Source organism: Sinocyclocheilus anshuiensis, unplaced genomic scaffold (assembly GCF_001515605.1).
Source record: "Sinocyclocheilus anshuiensis isolate Anshui unplaced genomic scaffold, SAMN03320099.WGS_v1.1 scaffold396, whole genome shotgun sequence".
Taxonomy (NCBI): Eukaryota; Metazoa; Chordata; class Actinopteri; order Cypriniformes; family Cyprinidae; genus Sinocyclocheilus; species Sinocyclocheilus anshuiensis.
Window position 1 is genome coordinate 118,414 of NW_015558623.1, and position 10,630 is coordinate 129,043.

The 10,630-nt window shown below is 34.0% G+C and overlaps 1 protein-coding gene across 1 annotated transcript in view; it reads left to right on the forward strand.

Moving 5' to 3' along the window:
- Positions 1 to 5,081: 5,081 nt before the first annotated feature.
- The window catches only part of LOC107680687 (prostacyclin synthase-like), an 11,121-nt gene continuing 5,572 nt past the window's right edge, over positions 5,082 to 10,630 (forward strand). Inside the window, exons 1-6 of the mRNA XM_016476696.1 lie at positions 5,082 to 5,167; positions 5,260 to 5,383; positions 6,456 to 6,631; positions 6,806 to 6,952; positions 7,648 to 7,772; positions 7,903 to 8,084. Of these exons, the coding sequence (XP_016332182.1) occupies positions 5,082 to 5,167; positions 5,260 to 5,383; positions 6,456 to 6,631; positions 6,806 to 6,952; positions 7,648 to 7,772; positions 7,903 to 8,084 (840 nt within the window). The remainder of the gene's footprint in view (positions 5,168 to 5,259; positions 5,384 to 6,455; positions 6,632 to 6,805; positions 6,953 to 7,647; positions 7,773 to 7,902; positions 8,085 to 10,630) is intronic.

Genomic DNA, 10,630 nt, shown 5'->3' on the forward strand with positions numbered 1-10,630 from the left:
ATTTTATTTTCCTCCTCGGGGAGCCATCCTATACCTAGACCTAATGAGGAAATGTTCTTTCATGTCCGATGAGGCCTAGAAAGCCTCATTCACACTGCACATTCACGTGTGAATGTGCAGTGGGTGTTCTTATGCAATGCGTTGTATTCACATAATTTGCTATCATCGGTTTTGGAAGCAAATTGTATGATTGCTTTATTGTCTGCATGCTGATTTCAGTGCACAATGTGGTGAAACTAATGATGTTTTTAATCTAACTTAATTATCATGGCGTGTGAGCTGTTGAAGCCCTGCCTCACACTAAGACAATCAAAATGAATATTCATGCTGCATTACGTTTGAGTTATAAGAAAAACTGCGGCAAAAAATAAGGATAATATTCAGCCATATCAAAGAATCTATAAGCACTGGAACTGCAAAATCAACTATGGGCATAACCTTTGCTCTGCATGACAGGAAGTGAGAAGCTGCATGTTTGTGAGAAACAAATCCATAATTAGGGCGTTTTAATTTACTTTCTGGCCAAAATACCAGTCCATAATTCACAATAATGCTTCATACAATGAAAAAATTTCCTGTTGTGCTCTTACATCAAAATCCATCAAACATATTTGTTTAGAACTGTTTTTGCTTGTAAATGGTGCTTGATCTGTCTTAATGATACATTTGTTTACAAACACACAGCTTTTCACTTCACAAGATGTTAACTGATGGACTGGAGTCGTGTGGATTACTTGTGGATTATTGTGATGTTTTTATCAGCTGTTTGGACTCTCATTCTGACGGCACCCATTCACTGCAGAGGATGCATGTGTGAACAAGTGACATAATGTTACATTTCTCCAAATCTGTTGGTGAAGAAACAAACTCGTCTACATCTTTGATGGCCTAAGTATGGAAGCCCGTTTCCGCCACTGAATAAAAAAAAAAAGGTTATTTTGACTTTTTATCTCACAATTCTGACTTTTTTTCACAGAATTGTGAGATATAAACTCACAATTGCGAGTTATAAAGTCAAAATTGTGAGATATAAAGTCACAATTGCGAGATAAAAACTCGCAATTCCTTTTTTTTTAACAACAATTTTATTTTCAAAGATTGTCATACAGGTTAAGACAACAGTTCAATTTTTCATTATAAAACTCGCAATTCTGACTTTTTTTCTCAGAATTGCGATGTAAACTCGCAATTCTAAAAAAAAAAGTCAGATTTGTGAGTTTTTATCTCGCAGTTCTGACTTTATTTCTCAGAATTGCGACCTTATGTCTCGCAATTGTGAGTTTATATCACGCAATGCTGAGAAAAAAAAGTCAGAATTGCGAGCTTGTATCACGCAATTATGAGGAAAAAAAGTCAGAATTGTGAGATAAAAAGTCGCAATTACCTTTTTTATTTTTTATTCAGTAGCGGAAACGACCTTCCATACGAAGGTGAGTACATTTTCAGCAAATTGTCATTTTCAGTGAACTATTCCTGTAACTCCAACTATGCATTAATTGTTTACATTATTAAAGTTTTAAGGTCTGGTTTGGGATTTAAAAATATGCGGGATTATACAATTAAATATATAAATTATGTAATACATAATATATAATAAATTACGGGGGGAAAGTTTACATTTGTTGGTTTTAATGAGAATCCATTTTATTTTGCCATGGAGTGCTTACTCATAGACTGATAGAGTAAAAGTTAAATGTGCATATTGTATGTACCGACAACCTGAAGAAACTACATTTACTGTCCTCCATGATTCTGAGACCAGAAACTAGATACGTCTTGCAAAATAGAGGCCAATATAACATAGTGTAGAAAAGCACTGGACAAGGCTTAAAGTGCTAGAGGGCATAACCACGGCAAGGAGTTAATTACAGAACAGAGACATCAACAGAATTTCTGTCAGGCTTTGATTATGTGCTCCCCACCCATGTGGTACTGTCCTTATTGAACAAAACAAAAACACAAAGAAGGATGTTTAAAGAAATGACAAATAATATGTAATACATATACAAAGTTAATATAATAAATATCCATTGTAAAAATTATAATCTTTGTTTTATGTATACTCTTAGCTGTAGACAATAACAGATGATTTACCATGTTAATCAGTGATGTACTGTTCATGGGCCTGGAAAAAAAAGTAATATATCTGTATATCTTGCATCTAAATGCCTTAGCTGCCAGTTACATTATTTGTTCATTTAAAGTTAGTTTGTTGAGGCAGTGGAAATTCTTCAGTGGAAAGTTGAGAGGACACTTGAATAACTGAAAAACAGGAACTTTTATTTGGGCATGAAGTAAACATGTCAGCTCTTGTCTTTTGAATGAGTATCTTTGAATACAGATATACAGATATAATTCATACAGGTTTGAAATTACACGAATGTGAGTAAATTACCAAAACAGTCGTGTGAGCTATCCCTTAAAATGTATAATTAACTGCATAGTTTTTCTGAGAATATCTGCTCAAACACTTTCTCTCTGAAGAACAACTGCTGGGCAACATTACAAACTTTCAGCCAACAGTCCATTAAAACACCTTGGCACATTGCACTGCCTCTTTCCTAAAATTATTCTGTCAACATTTTTCAAACCTTCCTTTAACTTGGGTTAGGACTTGATATTTTGCCATGAATTCAGTGGCATTCATATATTTGAAGTGTGGCCAGAATTGGTCAAAGTGTGAGCAAATTCTTTTTTGAAGCCACAAATATCGACATTATAGATTTAGACACTAAGTAGTGAATATAGCAAGTTGTGCCAAGATTTTAGCTTTCTTCTGCTTATTCATGGTGAAATTATTATGTTTTCCTTTAGAGAGATCATGGCAGTCAAATGATGGCTTTGTCATATCAATTAGTGCAGTCCTGTGCATAATGCCTCATTAGTTTGAGTGGCCTTTGAACTGCTGGGACCAGAAGACATTACAGTCCATTGTTGCCCAGGTGGCCTGTTTTTTGAGTATGTAAGCCAAGTTACAAATCTTATCAGACTTATCTGGCAGGCGAGATGAGAAAAGGCATAGAATTAAGTATGAAATATTGAGCAATATTCCATCAAGAGTTCCATGTGAGCATGAATAAATATAATGTTGTAGCCTATTTTATTAGATATAATCAAAATTTACTAAGGATTTATTTGTTTTGTACTGCCTGCTTTTGCATTTAAGCCTTGGGATGTCAAATATTTAATATGACAAATGAAATGACTCTTTAATGTTACATTCTTCAGTACCTATTAAACTTAGATAATAGGCATTGAACTATGACCACAGAGTTAATTCTTTCTTCTTGTTATGTAACTAGCACAAAGGAATTCTTTCCAACACAAATTCTCAAATTACATACCACAAAACACATTTTAAATGGCACAGAAATAAATCCCACATACCTCAACAGCATAAGGAACATTGCAATCAAATCAGCAATTTATAATTTGTACAATTCTGAGAAGTGGTATAGCGGAACATTGGAGTATAGAAGAAGCTCAGGATCAGTGAGATTCAGTCGCCACCTTATGGACTCTTTCATGCAGCAATCTTTGTACAGCTCATCAACTGACTTTAGTCAGCCATTCAGCCATTCACTTGGGAAATGAATAGGCATAATCCTTACGTAAAAGCTTTTGCTTTCCCTGACAATGAGCTTTGATACAAATACTCTTGGCATAGAATTCATCCTCTTTTGCCGACATGTAGGTATGACATATAGACAGTCAGGAATTGACAAGCCTATATTAGATTTTATGTAATTGTAATGTACACTCTAAATTTGTACTTGTATTGTTTCATTAATATTTATAATATATTTGTTTATTTTTTATTTGTATATATTTGTAATATATATTTCTTTAATTAAAAGTTTTGCATGCATGCTTCATTAATAATCAAACTGTCATCGTTGTTATTAATAAATCTAGATACCCATAAAGCTAAATTGTGTATATCAGCTCCCTTCTTACATTTAAAAGACACAGATCAAGTTGAATAGTTTAAATGCCCCACCTGTCATTTGGCAAACACATCTACAACGATGTATATACTTCGTCATCAGAACACACACACACACACACACACACACACACACACACACACTTAATCACACACACACACACACACACTTAATCGCTGAAAATGGCTGAGCAATAAAAGATACACCTAACATGATTCATGTCAAAAGATTTCCCATATTTACTGGTCTCTGAGCATTCTTACACAGTCAATTCCAGAATATTATTAAGCAACATATATGAAACGTATGTAAACAATGTCTGTCAATGTACGATGAGTGAAAAAAAGGGAATTATTTTGTATGTGGGGGTGCTGTCCTGTGTTTGACATATTCTTTTCTGATGATTAACTTGCTTCATGAATTATTGCAAAACATATTTTGAAACTTCTGCATTTTAGACTCCTTTAGACAATGGTTATATTTAGTCAGGTATATTTAGTCTTTATATTTAGTAAGTTTTAACAATATTTTATTCTTTCTATAACTATTCTTATATAAATTTGTAACCACAAAAGTTTTTTTTTAACTATTTTCGAATACAAAAAAAAAATAAAAAAATTCAACAATTGGGGGGGTCACCAGCATTCTTCAAAATATCTTCTTTTGTGTATCTTCTTTTTACTGTAAACAAAAGAAAGAAACTCAAACATGTTTGGAACAGCTTGAGGATGAGTAAATAATGACGGTTTCATTTTTGGGTGAACTATCCCTTTAAGGATCGGTATCGGGCGATGTATTTGACAAAACATATGCAACATTGGCTATATATTACCAACGGCCTTTGTTTAATATTGTAAAAGTTAAGGGCGCCAAAAGACAAATATTTAGTGCTAGATGAACAGCATTACGACTAACAACGTTTAAAACGATGACGAACGTCATTGCATAATTCGCACACGTCGTATTTTTCGGATTAGTTTCACTAAAAGTTTGATTTGACTTATCACTAATCATCATGACGAGCCGTCATGTTGTTTCCATAACTAAAATAGAAGCTGCTAATAGATATCATCGTCAGTCATATATTCAGACATTTGCACGCCCACCACTTTGACTGCAGTTGTGAATTTCGTAATGAGATGTGACGTTAGGGTTTCAGTAGAGTATTTAACTTTTGGAAACTATGGCAGCTCATCACACACTCTCTTCATACGCACGAGGTGAGTCCGACCAGCTCCTGAGGCTGACAGACGACACTTCAACTTTACAAAGACGCCCAAATAATTACGAATTAAACATGTCGTTTTTGCAGACGAAGAAATGAACCTCCTCTTGATAAAGGAATGATTCCTTGGCTTGGTCACGCGCTTGAGTTTGGAAAAGATGCTGCTAAATTCCTGACACGAATGAAACAGAAGCACGGCGACATTTTTACTGTGAGTTCTTGTTAAGTCACGTTTTGGTTGAGTAAAATAACACTAGAATTAAATCAGCAGCCTGCCATAATGTGCAGTTTGTTCTGTTAAGGGGAAGTTGAGAGATACTGTGTATATATATATATATATATATATATATATATATATATTTCCTGTTCTTAATATATATATATATATATACACAGTATACATTTTACTCCCCTTAACAGAGCAAACTGCACTATATAAATATTTATATATTTTGGAGTTTGCTTAAATAATTAAAAGTACAAATATTTCATATAGTCTCTCTCAATTAAGGTCAAATTAAAAGAATATATATATTCTAATTTGACCTAAGTTATGCATAATATAGGCTATATATTATACATGTGTATAATATATTGTATATTATTATCGATCATATGATTTTTTGTTATGACTTATGACTGCAAGGATGACTTAAGACATTCTTGTTGTCGCAATTCTGAAGTTGTAGTGAGTTCCAATATTAGTACTTTGACTTTATTTGTTCATACTTGCAACTAAGATTTACAGCTACAGCTTCTCCTAATGGTACATTTTACCGATGCAGTGTGGCTGATTATGAAATGAATATAGGTCTGCAGAATATTAATATTAATAGAATATAATAAACTAGTAAACGTCACATTTATAAGAATGAACACACTATGTATTTTACAAACTTTAATAGTGATGACAATGTGCACAACAATGTAGCTTAAGCTGCAATTATTCCAGGTGTCGGGCCACTTCAGCCCTCTTAACTTGAGGCCCTTGACAATCCGAAGTACTGAGGAAATGACCTGAGCTGTTTCTCAAATGCATTGTGAGCTAAGTTAATCGTAGGGACCATTAGTGGCAGTGGTCCTACACGCTTACGATGTTATTGGGAAATGCAGCCCTAGCCTATAACCTACCCTTATTTGGCTGTTTTCGTAATAAATCTTTATCTAGATATTGCAACTGTATAAGGGTTAAGATGACAATCTTGCTGTCAATCATGACATTTCCTGTGCCAACTTCCTTTAACTTTTTTCAGCACTAACCACACTAATCTAATGTGAAGCAGGTGCGTGCAGCTGGACAATATATCACTGTTCTACTGGACTCAAACTGCTATGATGCTGTCCTGTCCGATGTGGTCTTGCTTGACCAGACCAGCTATGCTCAGGTCCTAATGGAGAGAATCTTTAGCCTGGATCTGCCCAATCACAACCCTGAATCGGAGAAGAAAAGGGCAGAAATGTAGGTTTCTAATAATGTTAAATGTCTCTGTCTGAACTACTGTCATCTTGAGAATTTGTTTTAATATTTTTTAAGATACTTTCAGATACTGAATAGATCTTTTGGTAACATCAAGGCTGAAATATCAATTAATTTGAACCATATATAAATATGTGTTTGTGTGTGTTTGACTAGGCATTTTCAGGGGACCGCTTTGACCCAACTCTGCAGCTCAATGCAGAACAACCTCCAGCACCTTGTGACCCCCTCAGAAATGGGCCTCAAAGTATCTGAGTGGAAAAAAGATGGACTCTTCAATTTTTGCTACAGCTTGCTGTTTAAGTACGCCAATCTCTAAAATCAACATGCTAGTAACCCTCTGAAATCTGTAAGAGCCGTTTCTCACAACAAGCATAAGCGTTGATGTGAAATTATTATCAGATTACAGAATTCACCACAGCTGCAAGTACAGCTTCAGTGGTGACACTGGTGAGGCTAATTTTGTCACGCTTTGTGAGCTGAACTCGGCAGAAAGCATGTTGAAAATGCATTATGAAAATGAAAATTTAATGATTAAGTTTGTAATAAATCTCAATTGTCACTTCCTGATAACCATTTCATAATTTATGGCCGTTATTGGAGCAAGTACTTAATGTAGAGCATTAACTGTTATGAAACAGATACACTGTCATTGTAAAACAAAATGCTTCATTTACGCACTACTTGAGTATGTAGGCTTAATACTTCGTTTGGCATTCATTCTGTACCCATCAACAAGTAGAGACTGTCCCACCCAAAAGCTGGTACAATAATTATCACTCACTATTGTACAGATAAGACCTGATGTCATGTCTCCACTAGGTGCAGCTTCGTTATCTCATGAATGCCTTCAGGTCATGCAGTAAAACATGGTATTTTGTGACGGTGAAAAGTAAAGGCTTGAATGTTGTACTACAGATCTTAACAGTGGAAAAACCTGATTTCATGGGAAAACCATTAAGGCTCATACCTCTCAATTTCTGCCTTTTTCTCTACAGGACTGGCTATCTCACTGTGTTTGGCACAGAGAAGAACAATAGTGCAGCACTAGCAGAAATTTATGAGGAGTTTCGCCAGTTTGACAAGCTTTTGCCTAAACTGGCTCGAACTACTGTAAACAAAGGTAATGTGGTTTCATTTGAAAGAAATTGCTTAGAAAAACAGATGTTCATTCTTCCATCATTTTTTTATTTTTAAATTAATTTTCATTAGACATTATATAACCTGTGTTTCTTTTTTATACTGTCATTAAGAGGAGAAGCAAATTGCAAGTTCAGCACGAGAAAAACTGTGGAAATGGCTGACTCCAGCACGTTTAGACAGAAAGTCAGAACACCAGTCATGGTTGGGGAACTATGTACAGCAACTGCAGGATGAAGGCGTTGATGCTGAGACTCAGAGGAGAGCCATGCTGCTTCAGCTATGGGTCACGCAGGTGAGTTTCTCCCTGTCTCTATCACTTAGTTGTCCTTTTACAACACATACTGGCAAAAAAAAACATTGAATGCATTGGGAAAAAAATGTTCCAAGATGACATTGTTATAATAAACATACACTATCATTCAAAAGTTCAAGCTGGTAAGATGTTATTGAGAGAAGTCTTTTATACTCACCAAGGCTGCAATAATTTGATGTGAAACTACAGAAAAAAATAGTAATATTGTGAAATATTACAATTTAAAATAACTGTTATAAAAGTATATTTTAATATATTTTAAAATGTAATTTTCAGCAGCCATTACTCAAGTCGTCAGTGTCACATGATCATTTAGAAATCATTCTAATTAGTTGATTTGGTGCTCAAGAAATATTTCTTTTTATTATCAGTTTAAAACAGTTGTGATGCTTACATATTTGTGGAAACCATGATACAGGATTTTTTAGGATTCTTTGAACAGAACAGCACTTATTTGAAATAGAATTCTTTTGTAAAATGTCTTTATTGTCATTTTTGATCAATTTAACGCATCCTTGTGTAACAGAAGTGTTAATTTCTTTCAAAAAATAAAAATCACACTGACCCTAAACTTTTGAATGGTTATGTACTTCAAATTTTTCCTGTTCTTTTTCATAACAGGAAAGTGGATAATCATTTAAATTGCCATGCCCCAAAGTAGACAATAAACATTTATGGCTTCAGAAAACTTATATAGATACTTTATGGTGCTTTTTGTCCATTTTGGAGCTCGGCAATATAAATGACCATTTATTTTTCATTGTATGGAAGATCTCCTTTTGTATTTCACTGTGAAAACTGAAAAATAATATAGGGTTGGAACAATGCAAACTATTGTGTAAAGTAGTAGTTCATCATCATGAACATTAGGGTAAACTATTCCTTTAAAAATTCCTTTTGACTGATAGCATGCTTAATTACTCAAAACTACATAGTAGTGACACAGTGATACCTCAAGGTTGACATAGGAATAGGCTGTGGTAAACAAAAGAGTCTGTCACCTCTGGAATGTGTGAGTGTGTGATTACAATCTAGTTCCACAGAACATGAACACAGAACCTGACAAGCTGCCCAAAGCACACCTGAGACGCCATAGCCTGAGGCCAAACAATACCTACTGAATGATTCCTTTGTAACTGAAGGGAATTAGGCGACGCAGGTGTGGAAGCATCCCTACTATATATAATGCATTTGACAGAATTATTACATGCATATTAGAGAAAGTTGAATCAAGCTTGTTAACACAATCACATATAAAATGTCTACATAAACACCATGAGGCATAATTAAAGGATTAGTTCACCCAACAATGACAGTTATGTCATCATTTACTCACCCTCATGTTGTTCCTGTCTAACTAAGCCCGTATAAGTTTTTATGGAACACAAAATGCAATGTTCATGCATATGAGGCAGAATGTTCACCATGTTCTTTCCATATACTGAAAACAGTTCTGCTTGTATGCAAACACAAAAAAGTAGTTTATATGACTACAAAGATAAGTCAAAAGGGTTTGGAATGACAAGGTAAATTAAGAAATAAATGTTGTAATACTGTATAATATACAATTGCTTGAATTGCAACAATTCCTTCCTTCATTTATTAAAATTTTTTTTTTTTTGAGTATAGATTTATATTTCTAAAGCCATCATGCAGCAATTCTCTGTTTTAACCACATGAGAGCAGTATAACTATAGATAAACGGTTTCACTGCATAATTAATGGTGCCTGCTAATATGACTGTTTCTCATATTTAGGGTTAGGGATTTTAATAAACCACTAACCATAAGTATTATGCTTTGATGCAGAACTCATCCATACTTTTCTGAGAAATCAGAAATGTATTACTCGTTTGTACACCAAGCTGTATTAGAGCTGAACAACTTACACAAAATTAAATCTGTACTGGAGCTTTGAAATGTGTATATATATATATACGCAAGACAAATTTCAGACCTTGTCTGACAATAAAGTTGTATCATCATGACACCAGGGTTTGTGTGCCATTTGAGGATGTTTTTAAGTTCCAATTTAGGTCCTGGATTTGATTTAAATTTAAATGGAGGTAGAAGGCTTTAAAATTAACCAAAAAAATCATTTAACTGTATTTTTTTAACTAGTTTGTCAAAATATACACTACCATTAAAAATCCTGGGGTTAATATTTATTTATTTTGAAAGAAATTAATAATTTTATTAAGTAAAGATGCATTCAATTCAAAAGTAACAGAGTTTTTTACATTGTTACAAAAAATGTGTCACCATTTCCACACAAAAAAAAAAATTTAATAAGAAATGTTTCTTGAGCAGCAAAATTTAATATTAGAATGATTTCTGATGGATAATGTGACACTGAAGCTATGAGTAATAATTAACTGCTGAAAATTCAGTTTCAAAGATACTCACATGAGCACATGGGAATTCCCTCTAAAAGAAAGCATTTCTTTTAGCTTTGTCATGGTATCAGCAGGTATATTGATAGAAAACAGTCTGTTTGAGAGTCTTCACCCCTCATTGGCTTCGTCT